Source organism: Chiroxiphia lanceolata, chromosome 22 (genome assembly GCF_009829145.1).
Source record: "Chiroxiphia lanceolata isolate bChiLan1 chromosome 22, bChiLan1.pri, whole genome shotgun sequence".
NCBI classification, from domain to species: domain Eukaryota; kingdom Metazoa; phylum Chordata; class Aves; order Passeriformes; family Pipridae; genus Chiroxiphia; species Chiroxiphia lanceolata.
This window is the reverse complement of record NC_045658.1, coordinates 3,270,906-3,293,000: the sequence shown is the minus strand read 5'-3', so window position 1 is coordinate 3,293,000 and position 22,095 is coordinate 3,270,906. Positions and strand designations below refer to the sequence as shown.

Here is a 22,095-nt window from a genome sequence, read left to right as displayed (position 1 = left end):
TTCTTCCAAGCAAGGCTGGGGCTGATTCCACCTCTGCATAAAAACAAACCTAACAAGACCATAAAGGACACGGTGGGAATTATCTGTTTGGTTCAAACCTAATTGTCTCCCTGATGGCTCTGGCTTGCTTTCCCCATTAGTTCCTGGATATGCTGGCTTCTGATACACTGAGCTTGGTTTGCAAGTCCTTATGAGCCCTGGGAGCTGCTGCTGCTCGGGGCTGCCTGTGCTGAGAAGTCCCTGCCTCCAGGTCTCTCCCAAGAGGAGGTGAGAGCAGCAGAGAAAGGGAAACAGCATCCTAGTTGTGTCCTAGAGCAGGGGGAAATGCTGCTCTCCACAGCCTGTGTTGCCTGGCACCCTGCAGGGGAATGATACCCGGCTGGAACTTCCTCTGTAACTGAGCAGGGGTGGAGCTGGGGCAGCCTCGAGCTGTGTGTGCCTGAGGCTGCTCTGCTGCCTTGCTTGTGGGGTGGACACAGCTGTTCTTTCTCCTTGCCTGTCCCTCTGCACTCAGTGCTCAGATCTCCAGGTCCTTGTGGCCCCACATGCTCAGGTCCTGCCGTTCTCCTCTTGGTGCACGGCCAGTCTGGGCACCTGGTGCTTTCACACTGCAAAGCCACAGGGCTGCAGCTTCCAGATCACTTCCCTATCTCCAGGGATGAAACCCTACCTGATTTTTCTCGAGATGTGTGTGTTTCCAGTCTTCCATGGCAGAGCTCACAATCCCCTAGATCAGAAACATCTCCTGTTACCTCCACACCGCTGAAGCAACTGGAGCTCTGTCCAGCACAACTACAGGTCAGGGGTGACTTGTGACACTGGTGAAGGAAACTCAATTCGAGTCATACAAAATGGGAAAGTTCTGCCTGGGCCAGAGCTCAAAAATGGAATGGAATTAGGAACTGTAGTCTCAATACCTGGCTCTGTGTGAGGGTGGAGTTCAGGACAACTTGGCCATCGTGTGCTTAGTCCCCAGCTGGTGACTTCAGTGACAGAAGTGTCACATAAATTAAGGTCAACAGTCCTGGCCCTTCCTTTGGAGGAGCTGCTGTGGCACTTGGAGAAGAGCCTTTCCCCTGGTGCTGAGGAGAGCCCCTGCTCCCTGTGGTGAGGAGCCTGCTGTGCTTCCTCCCAGTGTAAAACAGGGCTGGATAATTTCATCACCGCTAATAACATTCCTAGCGAGGCAGGCTACAATAATGATAAGGGTAATTGAATCTCATGCTTCAGGGATAAGCCTCGCTCAGGAGGGGGATCAGGGAGGAATTCATTTCCCCCTTCCCTGTGGAAGCTGCTTTGCACAGTTGATCATTTGCATTGAAAGGCAGATGCTTCCCCTGGCACAGGGGCTGGGCTGACCCTGACAGCACATTCTTGCTGCCTGCTGTCTGTCCTGCCTCTCTGATCCGTGGCAAAAGGTGAGCCTTTGCCTGCAGTCATTCCAGGAGAAAGTGGAGAGGGTGCTGAGGGCAGGTGAGGCACTGCCTGCCCAAGTTCATCAGTCCCTTCCAGCCTGCAGGTTGTGCTGAGGGTTGTGTGAGTGGACAAGGGTGCCAAGGAGGAGCAGGAGCAACCTAAAGTTATCTCCCATGAGTTGTGTTCCTGTGCAGCTTGCTCAGTGCAGAAAAACATGTGAACAAGTTTGATAGTGGCAAATTTTAGTATGTCCAGAGCCCTGCTTTGATTATTAACATTGTGGGGGGATGAGCAAACCTACAGGGATAGGCAATGAAGTGAACAATGTGAAGGCAGGATGTCCTGAGGAGAGAATACCAGCTCTGCTGTCAGCCAACATCTCTTGGCTGTGGTGAATACAAATCCCAGGACTTAGAAAGTCTCTTCTTACCTGTGATCAAAATAGCAAAGGGTTCTAATTCCTCCAGTCACATTACAAAAATTGTTCATAGTATTTATGGTGGCAACTTAATTTCAAATACCATAATTTGAGAAAGTCCTGGCTGAGTCGAAACTTAGAGGAGTCCTAGGAAGCAAAATGTGTCTGCATAACTTTTTTGTTAAACTCCCAGCTCCTAATTCCATCTAGAAGTGGATGCATTTCACTGGGGTCTGAGGGGATCTCTTAATAGCCTTCTCTTACCTCAAAGGAGGAATGTCATTTAATTACCTCGTTTAGGCTTGTTGGGAAGCTTAAAGTGTTCTGAGCCGTGGGAATGAAAGGAGCTATAATTTGTTATTATTTGTTAAGAATGAGCCACAGAGTGATGCAGCTCAGCTAAAAGGAGCTTTCAGACCCATCTGACAGGGTGGGAGCTCTCACTGGGAAGACCTGGCTGGCCGAGCTGGAGAGAGGAGATGTCTGGCACACAGCAGGAGAAAGATGTCAGCATCCAGCCACCTGCCCTGGTGCCCTTGCTCTGCTGCATGACCACCATCCTTTAAATGGGTTTATTTCCCCCAGCACATGGTCTGGGTTGGAGCTGGTGGTGGAGTTGTCTCCAGGTCTGTACGTGGGCACCTGAGACTTTGAAAATGAAATTATATGTTCAAGGGAAACCATGCAGAGCAACATATCAAATCCAGCAGCCCAGAGGTGTTCAGGAGTCTTTTTCTTAACTTCTAGGAAGGAAAAAACTCCATGCTCAGCTGTGCCAGTCCTGGAGGGAGGGCTCAGGAGGCAGGAAGGCATTTCTATTCATTTTTTTCCCCTTAGCAGCTGTGAATTATTCATGGAACTCCACTGACTTAGTGCAGGGGGAAAGATTTCCTGTTCATTATTTACTGATCTCTTCAGGAGCATTACCCTTTTTTTCTTTTTTTTCTTTTTTCACCTTTTTTTTTTTTTTAAAGTCTAGGATCTCTTTAGGAGCAGGAGAAGTTTGTTCCCCTGGACTTTCAAGGAGTCCTTTGCCATGTACCTTTGTTATTTATTCTTTATAATGAAGCTGCTGGAATTAATTCCTGAGAAAGACAGTGTAAAGAAACATCCCTGTCATTATACAGTCTTCAGAATTGTGGTTAAAAGATTTCCAGGTGGCAAATGAATGCCCCAGTGGAGTCTGTGTCAGTTGACTCCTGATGTGATTGATGGTTCTGGTCTGGTACTAAAGCTGTCCTTGATGTCTATCATGTGCTTCCTTCCCTGGCTGGGAGCAGGGGGTGAGAAAACTGCTGTGGGATGCACAAAAGCCCCGGTGACCAGGCTGGGAAGAAGCCCAGCAGCTTGGCCTGGGACTGGGTCTCTCTTGGGGATACCAGTCCCCAAAGCACCCAGGATATTGAGGCAGTACCATCAGATTCTTTGGTCAGAGCTGTGGTGTGTGGGATCCCTGCCCTGCCACACTCCTGGCTCATCAGACACAGTCTGGGCCGTGTTCCTGCCCCCTCTGCACTCTGGGCTCTCTGATAATCACAGGCTGGTCTGTGCCACCATGTCCTGTCTGCTCTGGGCTGGGGTGCCTGAGTGAGACAGTGACCTCTCTCCCTGTGTGTCCCATTCACTCACATCCCTGCACATGCCAGGAGAACACTGAGTTTGCTTCTCACTGGAGTTTTGCTCTTTTATCTCCCTCTCTCCAGCCCTAGCACTCTGTACAAACACAGGTGCCTGCTGGGTTTTTTAGGGGGCATTTGCTGTTTCCTGAAGATGCTGTTCATCCTTATCTGGTGATTTGCAGGTACACACAGGGTAATTTCTCCAGGGCTGTTTCGGGGGGGGGGCTGTGATAGTGTCAAGTATTTAATTGGGCTCTGTGGTCTCTGAGCCCAACCTCAGACTCCTGATTACCTGTGTGGATGAGCCAGGGAATTGCTGCTGTGAATATTGATGAAGACCAGCGTTCTGTGGGAGCCTGCCAGGCTGGGGGGTGATGAACAGAGCCGAAGGTAAGACCCAGAGAGGGGAATGACCACTGCTGTGGGGGGCAGAGTGGATCAGAGGGTGTGAGTTGCACAGCAGGCATCGCTGCAGGTGTGGCTGTGGAACACCCTGTGGCATTGCCCTTGCAAGCAGGGCAGTGTCTGGAGCAGAGCCTTTTCTCTGGGACTCTAAGGACAGAGAGGAGACACTGTGGCCCTTTGTGTGGGTCTCTGTATGTGTCCCTGTGGACATGCTCAGGCTGTTATACATTACATCCCATTATTGTGCTCTGTCTGCTCTGGTTCGTGCTTGCTGTGCAAGCTCTGCCTGTGCACAGCTCAGCAGGGCTGGTTCCCAGGAAAGCTTCCTGAACACTTTTGAAACACCAGAGCAGCAAAGTGAATTGAGGCATGGAACATATATTCACAGTCCAAAGGAAGGCAGCAGTTCATCTGGGCAGGAATTGCTCCCAGCCTGACTATCCCACCTCCCCATACACAAGATCATGACACTTAGGAAGGAGCAAATGTGAAGGAAGGGTTTGGAAGCAGCCTGGAAAAGCTTGGCTGGGGTTTCTGGTCATGGCTTACAAGCCATTAGGAAAACAGCAGCACCTCTGCCTCTCGCTCTAACACCCTCTGGAGACTCAAGTTACCTGGCCAGGCTGCAGCATGGGGAGATAGGGAAATGGGAGTGATTAAATTATTCAGGCAGTTCAGAGGTCTCTTCAGGCAGCTGCTCCTCGTGTGTGTGTAGGGGAGGGTTGTAGCATTGCTGGTGAGTGTCACCCATAAGGGAGGAGAGCCAGAGTGTGTGGCTGAAGCTGAAGCCTGGCAGTTCTGGGCTCGGGGTGTTCACTGGCACTGACTCAAGGGCAGGGCAGGATGGGCTTCAGTGCCTTGACAGGTATCACTGTCAGTGCTGCACTGCTCTCTGACAGCGTGGACCTTTTTTAGCCTCACACGTCAGACACTCTCTGGACACCCCAGGGTATTTCCTGGCTGTTTCTCTGCCTGGTGGATGTAACAACCCTTCCAGCACTTTCTGCCCCTCAGGTGTGTGCAGCAGGACGTGCTGGGGAGGGAGAGCTCCTGTGCCTCCCCATCTGACACCAGCTGGGTAGTGTTGTTGAGGGAGGTAGACCTTGACACTGCAAATGTCATGGAAGTGACTTGGAAATGAGATGAAATGTCATTCATTTTGCATGCAGGCAAAAAGCACAGTAAATGAAAGGATTAGATGGAGTATGCTTGAAGGGAGAGCTCTTGTCCTGATCAATAATTTAAAAATTCCCAGGCAAGTGAGCGTTAGGGCTGCATGTACAAACCAGTTGTACAGACCTTCCAAGAAGTTATTAAAAAGACTAGTTTGCTCAGATTCACTGGTTGCAATTGAGCTGAAGGTCACAGTTAAATGTAACTGAAACTTATGCATGTGTAGTAATTCCTAGTTCCTTCTGTTCAAAGTGCCTAAAACTCTGTCCTTACTGTGATAGCATGAGGGAGAATAAAAACCTCAGTTAGCCCTGTCTGCTTAGAGGAATGGCTTTGTCTTATTGAAGTTGTAACAGTTGAAGTACTTTTTCTGAATGTGTGCTGACTGTGTCCAAACTTTTATTCCAAGCAGCAATGGCTGTGTTGGAGGCTCTACAAAGCAGGGAGTGAGGCTTGGATGGGGAGGCAGCGTGGTTCAGGAAATGTGGGCTTGGAGTTCCTGGCTGTGCTCACAGGCTGCCTCAGGGACTCCAAGGCAGGCTTATGTCTCTGCCATCCCTGTGCTAAAATAGCAGTAATGGCTCATGGAAGACAATAAAATCTGCTAATAGTGCATAAGCACGTGGGTGTATCATGGCTCACGTTCCTGGAGCAAGCACTGTCTAGATATAGGTCAGGAATTAATGCATCCTATGCTCTTTTTGTGTGTAAATATGATCTTGCCTTTTAGGCTTAGCAGAGCCCCTTTCCCCCACCTCTTTTCTATCCATACTGAATCCCAAACTCTCTGCTAAGAACAGAAGCACTGACCTTCATGACTGTCTGTGAGCAGCATCTCCCTTCCTGTGAGGAGCGTGTCAAACCATTACAGCAGCCTCTCATTTCTTCGAGCTGAAACACCCAGTGGCAACAAAACAGTAGAATTTCTTTTGTTTTATCTGGTTTTCCTCATAAAACCTGCTAACACTGGAATGTCTAGAGAAGCCCTGTGCTTCCTCAAATGTGCCACGTTTTCAGCACCCCCTGCCCCAGGTGGTGTAGCCCAGGCTGTGACAAACGGTGGCATCAGCAAGGATTGGTGTTCCTTGCTCTCTGTGAAAGGCTGGTTTGAGGGGTCTCACCTCAGATATTCCAGTAAACAGCCCCCCGAGGTGTCACAGAGGAGCTGGTGTTGCCTCTGGGGATCCCCAGAACCGGGTGTCCAGTGAACCCCCCTGAGCAAAGTGTCAGAGCCTCGATAGTGAGACAGGAGGGGCAGTTTGTGTGTGCTGGTCAAACCCCTCCCAGACAGGCAGCAGGCTTGTCCCAGGGCAGGGTACGAGGAGTGTTTTCATAAGTATTTCAGTGGGCTGGGATCAGTGAGTCCTCCCCCTGCCTCTGTGCCCTTCTGCCTGGCTCTCTCACACCCCAGTGCTGTGTTCCATGACTTTGTGCCCACAGTGTTGTTTGCTCACCAGCAAGAGCTGCCTTGCACAGGTCACTGCTGGGTGCACTTGAACCTGACGTGGTCCCCACTGATGGTGGGTACCCGAGTGTGTGCTGTGCAGGATGGGGGACACAAACATCTGAGAAGGGTGGTTGGGGCTGCTGCCTGATTTCTTAAAATGTTGCTTAGAAACCAAACTCGATATTGCCGAACTCCACCAGATCTGCAGTGCAGAACTCTCTGCACAGGGGAAAGGATTTCTTATTTTTATTATTATTTTCTACTTTTCCCCCCCCCTCTCTTACAAGAAATAACTCACTTTTCAGCTGTTGGAGAAGGTGGTAATTGATCTAGAGCTTTGCAGCTTGCCTTCCGGAATGGTTTTATTCTTAATGTAGGAATAAAATTCTGTTAGGTCAAATACACAGCAATAAATACAAGAAGCACATTAACTTTAATATATTGGATTATTCCACTTGGTGGTGACGGGGAAAAAAACAAGATTTAATTCCCCTGGCAATGCAGGCAAAGAAAATCACTTTCCTTGCCCATTTTTTTTTCTCTTAAGTCATTTTTGTCTGTCAATGCCAGTGCTGCAGGCTTTGACAGGGTTTAATTTTACTTCTTATTTTTTTTTAACCCGGTGTGAAAGTAAGAAGTGTTTTCTCCAAGTAAATTGTTCACAAATTCACTCAATGCCTTTTATTTCTGGCTGCTAGAGATTCCTCCCCTGGTGGGATGTGTGGAGCTCTTGGTGCCATCACAAAAGTGGGGATTGCCCTGAGCTGGCAGGGTAGGGTGGCTTTTAGCTTCACTTTTGGAGTAGGGCAGTGAGTTCAACGCAGCTGTTCTCCTTTTTCCAGATGTGCTGGTGTTGGTTTCTGTTCCTACCCTGGAGCTTCCCAGCTAGAACTGGGATTTGCTGCTCCATGCCAACTGTTTCTGTGATGTGCCACCACCCTTCAGGGCTCAGGGCTCCCACACAGTGGTGACTGTGCCCAGCAGGGCACGGGTGTCTCCCCAGTGCCATGCCTTGCAGTGCTGAAGTCTTTCATCAAGTTCCATAGTCAGTCCTTGTGCCAAGCCTTCCCTCATTTTTCTGGGACATTGGATCCTTTTCCTACAGTCCTTGATTTTCCCCAGACTTGTATTATATACTGGAAAAAAGACAGATGAAAAGAGGCAGGAACAACCTCTTTGCTTGCCATCATGGCAGACAGATGGGTAGAAGGTGGCTCTGCTGGGGACCAGGCAAGTAGCAGAGAGACTGGAGCAGGGATTTTGTGTGGATAACAGAGAGGAAACATCTCAGCACGGTCAAGGACTGCAGAAAGGATTTGCAGATGGTAAAGCTTTTGGAGCCAGAAAGCTTTGAAAAAAAGTCTGGGTGAATCTGTGTTAGGAGTGCTGGGAGGGTGGGGAGGGGTCTGCCTTGAACAGGAGAAGGGGAATTGGAGCAGACAAGCCTGGGGAGTGTGGTTGGAGAGGTGTGTGTTGGTGCCTCTCTCTCTGGAGGAAAAGCAAGGCAGGAGTGTCCGTGTGGTTCACTGAGTGTTTGCAGTGTTTTCCTCCGTCCAGGCAGAGTTATTGGTCCAATGAGCAGAGCTCCTGCACCAGCACCCAGACTCCATCTGATTGTGTTTGTCTGAGACGAGAAAGACTTCACGATAATCCTGCTGGTAATTAATTGGCTTTTGTTCAGCAAGAGTGAACAAGATCTCATCTTAATCTGTTTCATTATTTCTCCTTGTATAGCACAAATCAACACAAGATTAGGTTTAATTTACAAAAAAATGCAAAGTCATTACTCATATCTGGATCAGGATTTTATCTGCTTCGTTTTGCAACACTTTGTGTGTCAATATTAACGGGAGGAGCTGCACAGTGTGTGGTGAGGTGGAAACAGCACTGCTTGACTTCAGGACCTTTTGCAGGGATTGCAAGTGGCAGAGCTCTGATATCACCCTTCCTCTACAGAGAAGGAGCTCTGTGCTCAGGGATACCAGGGTTTATGTACTCTGATGCATTTCAGTGCTTCTGGACGTGGTGCCTACATCCACAAGGTGCTCAGTGGGAGGCACCTCACTGCCAAAGCTGCTCCCCTCCCTGTCAGTGCCCCTGTTCCTGCTGCAGGGAGATGTTTCCCCACCATCCATCAGTCCAATGAGCTCTCCTATGACTTTATTGCAGCCTCTCTGCCGCTCTGGGAGCACTGATTGCACTGTGGTTAATGGGTCTGCACAGGCACCAGCTCCAGATGAGCTGCTCTGAGTGCCTTCAGGGGAGGTCAACCAAGGGCATGTGGGATGTCCCTGGGACTCCTGACTCCCTGGGAAGGGCTGCCGAGCTCCGTGTGCAGGGAAGGTGGCAGGGGGCTGTGTGTGCCTGGGCACAGTGCACGTGGGGACACAGCCAGCCCTGCTGCTCTGGGTGACTCTTCTGAGACTCGTGGCTGGATTAAGGTTAGAGATACTCTGCAAGGAAAGGCATGTTACTGATTTGAGTGATACTGATAATAAATCAATGCTTTAGGATAGTGTAGAGCAAGTTGTGCTGCTTCCAATCGAATTTGAAAGGCCTTCATCTGCATTCAGGCAGCTTTCACTGCTCTGATCAGTCATTACAGCTGAAAACGCTGCCAGCATCCAAGAGAGGTGTGCTGTGTCTGCTGCCCAGGGGGCAACCGTACTTCCAAAATGTGTGTGGGGCGTCCCCGATGGCAGGGATAAGCATTAGGGTCTGCACAGCAGAGGTTGCCCTGCAAACAGAGCCAGGCACTGCAACAGGACGAGGACAAAACGCTCCCTCGTGCCTGAGCTGCCGCCAGAAGAAACAAGGTGCAGAGCTCAGACACAGACCCACAAACGCAGCATCCAGGGCGGTCCCTTTACATCTCCCGTGCATCTCTGTCGGCACGGAGGGAGCCCCGCGGGCTCCTGCCTGCAGCCCGAGTGCCCTCTGCTGTCCCCGCCGCGGGACCGCGCTGCTGCCCTGCCCGGCTGTGCCCGGCTGTGCCCGGCTGTGCCCGGCTGTGCCCGGCTGTGTCCGACTGTGTCCGGCTGTGCCCGGCTGTGCCCGGCTGTGCCCGGCTGTGCCCGGCTGTGTCCGGCTGTGCCCGGCTGTGCCCGGCTCTCCTGCTCCTGGGACATCCCTCCCGCACTCACCCACCGGCACCGTGCGTGTCTGGCTCTGGTTGTCCGTGACCCTTCGCTTTGCTCGCAGGCTGCTGTGTCAGGAGCTCGGCTCCCTCGGGCTGTCCTTGTGCTTTGCCGGCTTCTGTGAGGCTTCCCGGCTGCTTTCCCAGCAGGAAAACACCTTTGAGTCCTTCTTTCCCTGCTAGGTAAGGAGACCGAGGGCAGGGCAGTCGCTGCCCAAGGACATCGGGAGGAGCCAGCTGGATGGAAGGAGAAGCAGGGATCAGGTCAGCTCAGTGCCGAGGCTGCTCACACGTGCACTCTTTTGCCCCCCGAGGTGTGTGTGTGGTGTGGGACAGCAGTGGAGGAGGTGAGGGAGCGGCTGTGCCTGAACCGCAGAGGGAGGTGTGTGCCCCAGGGAACGCTCGTTCACCAGCCCGGTGCTGTCCAGTTCTTGAGGGGAGTTCTGCTCTTGACAGGCAAGGATAAGTCCTTGGTTTTCCGTCCCATTTGTGACCCTTCTCATCTCAGCTGCAGCTTTAGGCTGAATGTCTCTGCTGCAGGAGTGACTGATGCTCTGCTGTCCTGTCTTTCAGGAAGTGCCATTCCCAGCCTCTACAAGCTGTTTGATTTAGAGGGAATCAAGCTCCTAAGACATCCTCCCTTTTACAACTGGCTAAAACAGCTGGGCTGCAAGCAACGGGGAACTGTCAGATAGATTATTTTTATTTTCTCTCCCATCTCTCCCATCCTGTCTTGAATTGCCTGGTGGGGGAGAAAACTCCTCCATCTGTCCACAGCCCCCCAGGTGGGCAATAATAGATGCTTCATATAGAAAAATTCAATTAGACTTGACAAGAGATATATGACAGTACTTCCTTGCCAGGGCCCCATCTTGCTCTGTTCTGTTCCTCTGCAAGAAACTTGCTATAGAAGCTGTTAAGAATAAAAAACCCAAAAGCAAACACTTTTAAAGTATTTCTGGCCATATTATAATGACATTTATAGCCAGGACCAGCTGTGTAGAAAAGAAAAATTACAGTGGCATCTCATACAACTGCAGCCACCAAGGTGCAGGTGGCTACCCAGGACTGGTGAGAGCAGGACAGGGCTCTGTGTTGTGCTCTGCTAGGGCTTCTCTTGGTGCCTCTGAGTACTGGAGCAGCCAAGGTAAGAGGTGTGTTCGTCTTGGCCAGAAGTGAAGGGTTCATGTCTTAAACTCTCCAGTTCTCTTCATCCAGCTGGTCCATTCCAATGTGGGGTGTTTGGAGGACAGTTCCATTCTGTGTCTGGTGTAGCTCAGCAGTGCTGGGGTGCACTGTGGGTTTGATGTGCAAAGGGAACAGGAGCCCTTTCTGCAGCTCTTGTTGCTGTACCTGGGACTGGGAGGGGACCCTTTTGTGTGGTTTCAGTTTGGTTGCTTTTTTGTTGGTTTTTTTTTTTTTTTCCCTACAATATGAATGCTCCAGCAGCACTCAATTTTTGTGTTTTAATGCTCAGATTTCTAAATACTCTGAATCTGGGGGTTTAGAATATCTGTTATAAATTACTTGAGGTCAGAGATCTTCCTATCTGCACAGCATATTTCTGCATTGGTCACCAGTGTTCCCAAAAGCTGCTGTGCAGTGTAACACAGCTGCCTGCTGGTGTTGGCACAGCAGAAAGCAGAAAGAACTGGCATTGAAGCTGTAACAGAGCCCTGCAGTGGCTGGGAGATTTAATACATCCAAGCCCTTTTGTCACAGTTGCACTGACTTTCTGTAATCCCATGAAATTGTATCATCTCAATTTCCATGAAGTCTGGAACATGTGAGAGCCCATTACCCATCTCTGACAGGTGAATGGACAGTTTGGAATTGGATGTACGTGTGCAATGCAGATCTCAGTGTGTTCACACTTCTGGTATTTGATCAAAATTCAAAAGGCATTTGGCACAAAATATTTATAATGTGAGCAGGATTTTTTTTTCCCCATTTACCCAGACACTCACTTGCTTTGGGATTCTGACTAATGTGGCTGAATGCAAGTGGTAATGGCTCCCTTGAGGTCAGCAGTGACTTTGGGGAGCAGCACTGGGGGGCAGAGGTGGCTGTTCCCTGCAGGGAGGCTGCAGGCACCGAGTGCCTTGGAAAGCACCTCTCTGAGGGAGTGGGAAGATCAGGACAGCTTTGCAAGATGCCCCTGAGAGCCAACATGAACAGCATGAAGAGGGTAAGCCCCCAGGCAGCTGTTCATGGTAACAAAGCTGCTGGGGAGGCTTTGTGTGTTTAGCGTGTGTTTAGTGGCTCAGCCTAGATAAGCCCAAAGTGGGGACCACGGCCCTACCCTCTAAGTACAAGGGCCACAATATCCAAAGGCTTAATCCTGAGGTTTATCCTGACTCTGAGATGGTGGATTAGGAAAGGTTCAGTTTAACAATTGCATCAAGATGTGGAATATTGATCCCCTCACTGCACTGATTCCTTAGGGACAGATGAAGGGCTTGTTTCTTCTGCGGGGCAGAAAGTTGGCAGCGAATTGAAGATTAACCAGTCAGCTGCACTAAAGGCTGTGGTGAATAAAGCAGCAGTTGTGTGACCGTGTGTGCAGGGGGGATGCAGGGGAAAGAGGTAAATTGTGAACTGGTTCTGGTGCCTCCTGAGCTGAGCTCACAGCAGAGCCAGTGACTGTTGACCTGGAGGGTGTCTGGCAGGACTGGGCTTTGTAGGAACCCTCCTGAGCCTCCTCTGTGCCTTGCATGAATTCTCACTGTGCTGTAAGTTCACTTCTGCTTGCTGTTGCACTGCAGACCTGCTACACATGGAGCATTTCTAATGGGTCCAGGCTGCTGGGTTGGGGAACAGAGCAGTTCCTCTTCCAGGGACACTCGTGGTACCACACAAGGTATAATGACTCCTGGTTTTGGGTAGGACTGGCTGATGTGGCTCCACATAACTAAACAGAGAACGTGTGCTTGAACACAGGACACAGACACCCAGCACACAAGGGAGGATCCACACACAGCTGTGTCACTTTATTAGGTTTGCCTGGGCTCTGGCACAGCGTGGCCATGGTTTGGGAGCCCTGTGTGCCTGGGGCACCCAGGGGCAGCCCTGCAGAAGCCCAGGGAAGCAGCGTGCACAGTGCCCAGGGGGAAGCTCTCCTTTGGCTGCAGGCAGGAGCAGTCACTGCTCAGGTAAAGGGGCACTTGGATGCAAAGTGGCAGCCCAGGGAGGGAAGACAGACAGAGACACAAAAATACAAGTGCCTTCTCTAGGCAACAGCAGCTCTGTTAGGGGATGCTCTTCTGAGGGGAATAACTACAGGGACAGGCTTGGCTCAGGAGAGCTTAGGGGTCTGTTCAGGATGGGGATTCACAGCCCTGAGTGATATCAAGAGGCACAAGTGGGAGAGTGAAGTGCTGTCTTGTCAGTGAACACGTGGAGGAGGCAGACAGGTACTTCTTGCAGAGATGGAGTGAGGCAAAACAGCTTTGTGTGTGCAGGGTATCTCCTCCCTGCAGGGTCAGACTGGGTGACCAAACACTTGCATGGAGCATGCAGAGGCCAGGGAGGGGCACGTTAGTTTGTTTTCATTTGTTCCTGGACCCCCCCCCCCCCCAATTTTTCCTAACCTATTTCCCTAAGTTGTTGTCATCTCTCTCTCTCTCCCAGCAATTACTCTCAGTTGTCATCTCTCTGAGGGAGCCAAATGAAGCCCCAGGGTTGGACACCAGACAGGTTTCTGTTCCCAACACTTGCCTTGATAAATGGATACTGGGAACAGTTTAAGGGAAAAGGATCCAATCCCTCTTGTTTTGCATTATCACTAAAAATTAAACTAATAGCACTTGGCAGCCAAGCTAGAGCCCCTCTGTGGTAAGCAATGACATCTATTGTTTATAAATGGGAGAAGCCAAGGTTCTCACTGCAGGCCATGGAAGCAGTTGGTGACAGAGCTGTGACAGGGCTCTGGGTTTCCCTGGTACGTTCTCAGGCACAAGGTCTATGTTTTTCTTTCCTACTTTCTTCCACTCTTTACCTTCCAGAAAATACGCCTCAAGTGCCCCTCTAAGTTCAGGAGTGCCCAAGTCTGGGAGCAGGCAGGAGGGGTGTCTGGCTTGGGGTTAATGGCTCAGGAGAGAAGGTCTGCGGGACTTTTAGGTCATCTCCCGTCTGATGGAGAACATCAGTGCAAGTGGTGAGGCTGAGCCTTGTGGTGCAACCTCAGATCCATCCCCACTCTTTGCACAGTCCTCCCGAGGAAGGCTGGGCGCTGGCTCCCGGCGTCTTGCAGGCGCGTTCCTACGCAGAAGGGCCCGATGCTCTACAGCCAGAAGCAGCACCATGCAGAGACCATCCAAGGGCCGTGGGATGCCCTGAGGGAAGTCAGCTCCAGCATGCAGGCCCCAGCTGAGCGTGGCTACGGCTCCACTGTCACGCTGCTGCTGGTGACACGGGCGCCGTACCAGCCCTTCCAGAACAGCGTGTCCTGGCCGCCGTGCTCAAAGCGCACAAAGCGCACCCCGGGCCCGTACTTGGAAAAGGTGTGGGAGATCTTGGGGACAAGAGACAAAAGGGTTGTCGGGTAAGCATCAAACCACCATGAATCTACAGTGCACAGAGCCTTCAGCCCCACAGCCCCAGTCATACCTACCAGGCTGGGTAACAATGGGGACATTTACAGTGGAAGGAGCTTTGATCCCATTATTTTTTTTCAGAACCTCTCCCACTTGGACATCTCCTTCACTTTACACCTGCAGTGGTAACTCAGCAAGTTTCCAAGTTTCCTGCAAGGTAGCCTCCCAGTATAATCCCTTTGTTTAATCACAGGCTGGTGGCTCCAGAGAACACATGACAGAGCCTTCTCCTCCTCCAGGAGAACCTTCCTGCTTCCCTCTGCTTCAAAATATTCCCAATTCATGCAGGTTGGGTGTCACCTGCTGAGGCTGCAACTCACCTCAGTCCAGCTGCCATCGTTGTCCTGTGGGATGGTAACAGTCTCACTTTTGTACTCAGCCAGCACATCCTCGTTCTCCGAGAGCAGCTTCACGCAGAGCTCGTAGAGGCAGCCGGCGTCGCGGCGTCCCGCGTACCTGCAGGGACACCCCGCTGCTGGCACCGCCTGGCAGCTCTGCAGAGAGCCAGAACATGGGCTCTCCACTCACACCAAGTCACTGGGGCCTTGCTTAATGGCTCTTGCCCCAGCCCACCACCTCCCCTCATTCGCAACAGGAACCAGGGCTTTGGAGTTCACATGCACCAACACTTTGAAGCTTGTGGGAGCTGCCTGTGAGCCCTGCCCCACTTCCAGGGCATCCTGGCAGCTGAGGTTTTAAGGCCCTGTAGATACGAGGTACGTGCCCTCCCTGCCCTTCCTTTTCTTTCTTGGCTCTCTGCCTGCCTTCTGAGGCATCCTTGCTACTTACCAGTCTCTTACCACAATTTTAGGCTGGGTTGTGTCCATCAGCTCTTCCCAGTAGCCCTCAGCCCTAAGGTCAATGACCTGAGCCTTTCTACACCATCTGAAAGGCAAGATGTTATTGGTATCACAGTCTCTCCTGGGACTGGGGGAACCAAAAATGTTCCCTTCCCTAAATAAGAGAAGAAAGCAGCCTTACTCATAAGATGTAACAAAGTATTTATGGACTTCTTCACTAGGGAATTCTTTTCCAAAGTCCCCTGGGAGCTCTTCAATTTTCCAGCCATCACCTCCATTCTCTACCTCTCCCCAGTGCTCCAAGTCTTCTGCAAATGGCAGAGAAGAGACTTGGATGAGTCTTAGTTTCTGTGGGCCTGGGGAACCTGACCATCTCCCACTGGAACCTTCTTTTGGCTTGTGAAGGTGCAGTGTTAGACACAGCACTAATTTTGTATGTAGACTACAGATATGTTAAGTAGAGGTCAGGCAAAAACCTTTAGTCTGGCTGAGCTTACTACTACCAAACTTTAACATTCCCCAGCAAAATGGCTGTGTAGTTGTAGGTTTGTCTAAGGAAGTACTCCAGGGAAAGGATTTAGGTATTCTGAACAGTGTATCAGCACTTCCAGTGGTCACAAGACAGAAACAGCCTGGGGAGAGACGCTGATTGCTTTATTTCTGTTTTCTAAATTGCTAAGTGGTATTTTCAGAAGCAGTAAGGCCTTAAACACAGGGCTTTTCTGGTCTTAGCCAGAGGGAGCCTGGATGTTGGAAAAGCTTGCAGAGTCAAATGGAGAAGCTGTGTTGATATTGCTCTGGTCTGTGATGTGTGAAATTGTTGCTGCTTGGGTTGTGAGGCTTGTTTACTGCTGCTTATTGCTACTGCAGCCCTGGGAAGTGAAGCTCATGGATCCAGAATAATGGCACGTGGGGTATGTGGGCTGTGTGGGGAGGGGAAAAACATGATTTGCCTGAGCTGCTCCAAGGAAAGAAGCCTGAAGGGCTGGTGAGCTGAGGGCAGACAGGCCCCTGAGCAGGGAAAGGCTTCCTCTCTCCTGTCATGGTTTGGCAAGAAGCAATACAGAAACAGATGTCACGACCATTACGGCACTGGACGGGTTCTGCAAAGGACATTTTTGTCTCTCAAACTTGATTTGGATCCCTGCAGAGGTTATATAAACCTAATGTGAAGTAAAGCCCTTTGCAAAGACTGATTATCAAAGGCCTTCGTGCCCATTAAAGGATTTGGCTGCCTGCAATGAGTGATTTGACTCTTGGGCAAGGAGAAAATTGTGCAACCTGACAGCAGCTAAGATCTGCTTTCAAAGAGTGGAAATGCCCAATTCTCTGTGACTGGTTATCTCTCTGAAATCTTGGGGCAGGTTGTGCTTGTCTCTCACCTTCACCACATGGGTTCTTGATGAGGTTCTTCCTTTTCTTACTCAGGAAGTAGAAGTTTTGCCAGTTCTCTGCATCCTCCTCTGACTCTGCCCCAGTGAGCCCTTCCTGCTGGCACTTCAGGATCCACAGTGCAGCTCCATCGACCAGGTTCTTCCACTGGCAGCAGATCAGGCGACACACCAGCACCAGATCCACGGCAGGTATGGCAGCCAGGATTCGGATCAGGACTGCTTCAGGGAGGGACTCCATCCCTGGGCTCAGCAGTGTCAGATACTGAGGCAGTAGGAAAAAAGGGAAAGTAAGTGTGTTATTTGAAGGCTTGATTTTGGGGCCATAGATTTCTCCCTGACCTCAGGGCCTCCTGACACTCATTAGTATGCTGAAGCAGATGAATATTTTATGTCATAAGTGAAAGCCCTGAGTTAAATCCCCCCACAAAATGGAAGTACTTGACATCTGCAACTGTGGGCAGCTTGTTTGTTTCCCAGACTGGCATCAGTCCTTCCAGAATCTCTGCTGCTGCAAAAATCAGCTTCTTAGTAACTTTTTCTTCTGCAGAGGGAGGCAGAGGGGGTGTTTGTTCTACCTTTAGGAACATCCCTGATAACAAATGCTGCAGAGCACTACCCAAATATCAGCGGTGAGCATCTTGCCAGCCACCCTTGCAGTGGTTCATTCTATGTCTGACAGGCTCCCCTCAGGGGGCTGGCACTTAATCCCCTTAGTCATGAGCTCTATAAAGTACAGGTCTGAGCAGAGCTGAAAATAACTCAGTTGATATTCTCTAATATTCCATTTTCTATGGCCTCATAACCTGAGCCATTAAGTCAGAAGTGTGTGCTAATTCTGGCCTCCAAACAGCTCTCTGCTGCCCTGAGGTCCAGGTGCTGCAGGACTAAGGAAAGATGATTGTGCAGTTTCAGAGCCCCTGTCACCAGTGACGGATGCACTGTGACACTGCTGTTGTGTCAGCTGAGTCCTGGGGCTGGGAAGCTGCTAAGACTGCAGTGAACTGCATGGATGCAGCCAAACTCCTTGGGAACAAGTCATTAAGCCTGGGAGAGCACCAGGAACAGAGGGCAAATATCCTGACATGTGACTTGAAGAAATACAGCAGTGTCAAACCTGGCAAGGGAGGGAAGAAATAAAGAGTCACTGCTGTAACAGCATCCTAAATCTAGATGTTCAGGTGCAGAGCATCGTGTGTTCTCTATCTGCACTGCAGCCAGCACAGACATTTAAACTGTCATTTAAAATTCCCTGGCTTTTCTGGGGATAGCATTAGTGATTTCCCATTCTCCCCACTTCCAACCCTCCACCGCAGTCCTGAAGGCTAAAATGTAATTTAAAAAACAAACAAACAAACAAACAAAAAACCCCAAAACCAACCAACCAACCAAAAAAAACCCCAAAACCAGAAACATGAGCAGTCTCGCTGGTTTGATCTCTTACAGGAATTTCAGAGGCCCAGCCTGCTGATGGAGCACCGCCGCTCTCCTCATTAGCGAGGATCTCCCGCGCTCGGGAGAGGGACGGAGGTACCTTCCCTTTCCCACCGCGGTTCGCGGCATCCTCCCCCGGGACCGGTCCTCATCCCCTTTGGGACCGGTCCGCATCCCCTTTGGGACCGGTCCGCATCCCCTTTGGGACCGGTCCGCATCCCCTTTGGGACCGGTCCGCATCCCCTTTGGGACCGGTCCGCATCCCCTTTGGGACCGGTCCGCATCCCCCCCCGGGACCGGTCCGCATCCCCCCCCGGGACCGGTCCGCATCCCCCCCCGGGACCGGTCCGCATCCCCTTTGGGACCGGTCCGCATCCCCTTTGGGACCGGTCCGCATCCCCTTTGGGGCCGGTCCGCATCCTCCCCGGGACCGGTCCGCATCCCCTTTGGGACCGGTCCGCATCCTCCCCGGGACTGGTCCGCATCACCCTTCGGGACAGGCCCGCATCCCCTCTGGGACCGGTCCGCATCCTCCCCGGGACGGGTCCGCATCACCCTCCGGGACCGATCCGCGTCCCGGCATCGCGGGCAGCGCCCATCCCGTGCCGTGTCCCCGTCTGTCCCCGGAGACAGCCCGGGACACCCGCAGGGGCTCGGGGGGACACCGAGCGCTCTTACCTGGGCGGGAGCGCCGGGGCCGGGCGGGCTGTGGCCGGGCTGGGCTGTCCCGACACAAGGCTGCGGGTTCGGGGAGGGCGGTCCGGGCCGCGCTGATAAAGCCCGGCGGCCCCGCCCGCGCTCCTCCCTCCCCCGCCCCGCGGAAGGGCCGCGCCCGCACATCCGGGGCCGGAGGGCGCAGGTCGGTACCGGAGCGGGGCCGGGGCCCTGACCCGGAGCTGTACGGCCCCGGCCCGCCGGGCTGCCCGTGGCTCTGCCCCTGCCTTAGGCCGAGCCTGTGTGTGCCCCGGGGCTGTGGTTCCCCCCCGCCCTCAGCCATGACAACCATCGGCGACCTCCCCGAGGACGTGCTGGTGCAGCTGCTGTCGCTGCTGCCCGCCCGGGACCTGCTCCGCAGCTGCCGCCTGGTGTGCGCGCAGTGGCGGGACGTGGTGGACCTCAACACCCTCTGGAAGAGAAAGTGCCAGCGCGACGGGTTTTATCAGCAGAGCCTGGACAGGAACATCTCTGACTGGAGGGTCTTCTACATGCTCTGCCACTTGAAGAGAAACTTAATCAAAAACCCCTGCGCTGAAGGTTGGTTTCGTTATTTTAGCAGTTAAAGAGTTTCCGAGAAGTCAGAGTGAGTCAGTATATCCTGCATGACTCAACTGCTCGTGCTGCAGGACTGTCCAGCTGCTGGTGGAGCTGTGCTGGGTCAGATCCAGCTCCACACCAGCAATAGAACTGCTGTAGGTAGACGGGTGTGTATTTACCAGTGCTTTGTGGTTGCAACCAGAAAAATCTGGAGTCACAAGGCCCCAGCACTGCAGACGGTGACAATTAATTTGCACAGCAAGTACAAGGTGGTAATGAAACCATCGGGTATTGGCAGTAAATGTTTGGGCAGCTGGAGAACTTTGTGTTATCAAAGACTTGACTAATAGGACTACAGTAATTCTGCTTTATTGCTGACGATGACTTTGTGATGTGGTCAGATGGTTTGTGATGTGGCACAGCTACCTACTGTGCCAGCTGCTGACAGCCCCATGAAAAGCAGCCTAATGACAGGAGTCACTTCCAGGTTGTAGGAAAAATACAGTGGATCTGAAAACTTCACGTAGCTTAATAGAATTCTCCTGTAGCTGACTCTTTAATGAAAGCAGAGCTCCTGCTGGTAGCTGAAGTGAGGTCCTAACCCTCATCTTGGACACCTGTGTTTGTAGAGAAATTCCAGCACTGGACAATTGACCACAACGGTGGAAATCAATGGCAAATTGAGGATCTGCCTGGAGATCATGGAAATTTGATGCCAGACCCCACAGTACACAAATACTTTGTCACTTCATTTGGGTAAGAACTGGATTGCAGTAATCTGGAGCTGGGAAACCTCCTTTCCCCTGTGTGTCTGCACAGGCACCATGGTTAGATGGCTTGAGGCAGGTCACTGAACCTTAGCCCAGCTGTGGGAAAAGGAAGGAGCTTAATTAAGCCTTTATGCCAATTAGTCTAAAGAGACAGGGTACTGCTGAGAGAATTGGTCGCAGTATATGCCAAGTTTTTCTGTCTCTACCAGGAACCTACTGTAATTTTTATAGTTAAAATCATCCATGTGGATTTTATAGTTACAATAATTCTCCTCTGCCAGAGTTGATGGGCAAAGGTGAAGGCTCTGGCAAACATAATCAGCTGCACTTACCTGACAGGGCTCTGGAACCTCCAGGAGTGGTAGGTGTGTCATGCAAACAGAGGGTCAGCAGAGGAGGATTAGCTGCTTTTACATGCACTAGGCAGTGGTTTCCTGTTCCAGTACACAAGTGCAGGGACCCCTCTTAATCCAGCTTGTAGGTAACTATCCCTTTTATCTGGGAGTGAAGGTAATTCAGTTCATTTCCTTATCTACTTCTGGCTATGGAAAAGGCAGGCCTTAGCCAGGTCAGGTTTGTGGGCCTTCAATGCCTGGGCAGGCAATAAATCTGTCAGGGAAAGGACATGGACAGTGAGAGGGAAGAGATGTTTTGAGGAACTGTGAGTATTTCTATGGCTGTTTCAGGCTCTGCCTCAAGTCTCAGCTCATTACTCTGAAGAATGAAGGATATCAAGATCAGCTGATGGATGAGATACGGCCTGAAATTGTAGTCAAGGACTGGTAAGAGGATGCACTGAAAACTAGAATTTCTGACATTGGCCTAGAATTAAGCTAGGCCTGTGGAGTTTTTCATGCTATAAAATCAGTTCTTTATCCTTTGGGAGTTGTAGCTCTCACGTAAAGCATAAGCTACATCTAAGCTTATTAAAGGGGTGCAAGGAAGTGGCAATCCTGGGAAGGGAAGTTACAGAACTTCTCCACAGCTATGGGGATGACCGTCCTTTCCGTGTACAGACAGGGATCTTCTTGGAGACTGTTTCTGAACCCCAAGGGGAAGTGAAGGCTGTACATACAGCCCTGGGTTCCTCTGCCTCCCCAGGTATGCTGCCAGGTTCGACTGTGGGTGCCTCTACGAGCTCAGGGTGCAGCTGCTCTCGGCCGATCGCAGCGTCCTGGATGAGTTCGAGCCCGAGCGTGTGATCATCGAGCAGTGGAGTGATGCCAAGTGGAGAGAGGTGAGCAGCAACCCCGGGGGCAGGAGCTTTATATCAGTTTTGTGGCACTTGAGTCTTGCCAGTCTTACTTGGCCAAAAGTCCCAGTGGACCTTTCTCTGCTCTCCAGCCTCCTCTATACAGCAGGTGAGTCAGTCCTTGCTGTTGATGATGCCAAAGAAGCAGTGGTGCCCTGATCAAGTCAAGTTCCTTTTTAGGTGCCCAGGATTTTCTAGATAATATCCCCTGGGCTTCTGTATTCAGTCTTTTTAATTGTTTCTGGGTTTTACCTAGTTTTTGTCTAAATAACTAAGTCACAGGAGCAGATTGCTGTTTTTCCAGATCAAAAACCTTTGTTTCAAAACTACTGTGCAAGGATGGCCAAGTATTGCAGACTTAACTTTTCTTAAACTGTTAAACGTTTAACTGGTTTGATTTTCTGTAACGACCACATAAGTAACATTCACATTAGATGTTACTTATGTGACAAATGCACCTAAGAATTGAGCTTAATGTTAGTTTGAATCATAGAACATTTCAGGGCAGAAGGCTGAGTGAGAGGCTTTTTCTGCCCCATCCCCTAAACAAGGGGTATTGCACTTTCAGTGAAAGGTATCTTGGTCTCAGGAAAAGCTCAATGATTCACAGACTGTAGTTGTCTGAGGTTCAGGTCACTGCTGGTCTAGTTAGGCAAATTAAGAGGAACTCTCTTATTTCTCTCCAGATTTCCCACACATTCCGGAATTACCCAGCAGGAGTTCGCTACATCTTCTTCCAGCACGGAGGGCAGGACACCCAGTTCTGGGCAGGATGGTATGGGGTCCGTGTGACAAACAGCAGCATCACCATTGGGCCCCACACATTGTCATGAAGGCACAATAAAATGGTTTGCTTTACCTCAGGACTGTAACCAGGTGGCCTCAGGTGCACTTTTTGTCTGTACCCCCTGGGTGAGTGTCCTTTGTCCTGCAAACACAAGCAGCTTGTTTTCCTTGTTCACAGCAGAGCTTGTTTTGTATTGAA

The 22,095-nt window shown here is 51.1% G+C and overlaps 2 protein-coding genes across 3 annotated transcripts; one reads left to right on the top strand and one right to left on the bottom strand.

Moving 5' to 3' along the window:
- Nucleotides 1-344: 344 nt before the first annotated feature.
- On the top strand, nucleotides 345-21,982 carry FBXO44 (F-box protein 44). 2 transcript variants are annotated; one of them, XM_032709331.1, is made up of 7 exons: nucleotides 345-353; nucleotides 8,343-8,348; nucleotides 18,787-19,088; nucleotides 19,718-19,844; nucleotides 20,545-20,640; nucleotides 20,960-21,095; nucleotides 21,797-21,982. In XM_032709331.1, the coding sequence occupies exons 3-7, from the start codon at nucleotides 18,830-18,832 to the stop codon at nucleotides 21,941-21,943; spliced, it is 765 nt and encodes a 254-aa protein (XP_032565222.1). In that variant the 5' UTR covers nucleotides 345-353; nucleotides 8,343-8,348; nucleotides 18,787-18,829; the 3' UTR covers nucleotides 21,944-21,982. The 2 variants fall into 2 exon arrangements, with proteins under 2 accessions (XP_032565222.1, XP_032565223.1); XM_032709332.1 differs by lacking the exons at nucleotides 345-353; nucleotides 8,343-8,348 and having other exon boundaries at nucleotides 18,652-19,088.
- Nucleotides 12,579-18,957, bottom strand: FBXO2 (F-box protein 2). The gene is made up of 6 exons (XM_032709330.1): nucleotides 18,513-18,957; nucleotides 16,392-16,665; nucleotides 15,191-15,317; nucleotides 14,999-15,094; nucleotides 14,530-14,665; nucleotides 12,579-14,127 (listed from the first exon to the last, which is right to left on the bottom strand). Exons 1-6 carry the CDS (start codon nucleotides 18,672-18,674, stop codon nucleotides 13,993-13,995), a joined length of 930 nt encoding a protein of 309 aa, XP_032565221.1. The 5' UTR covers nucleotides 18,675-18,957; the 3' UTR covers nucleotides 12,579-13,992.
- Nucleotides 21,983-22,095: the final 113 nt, after the last annotated feature.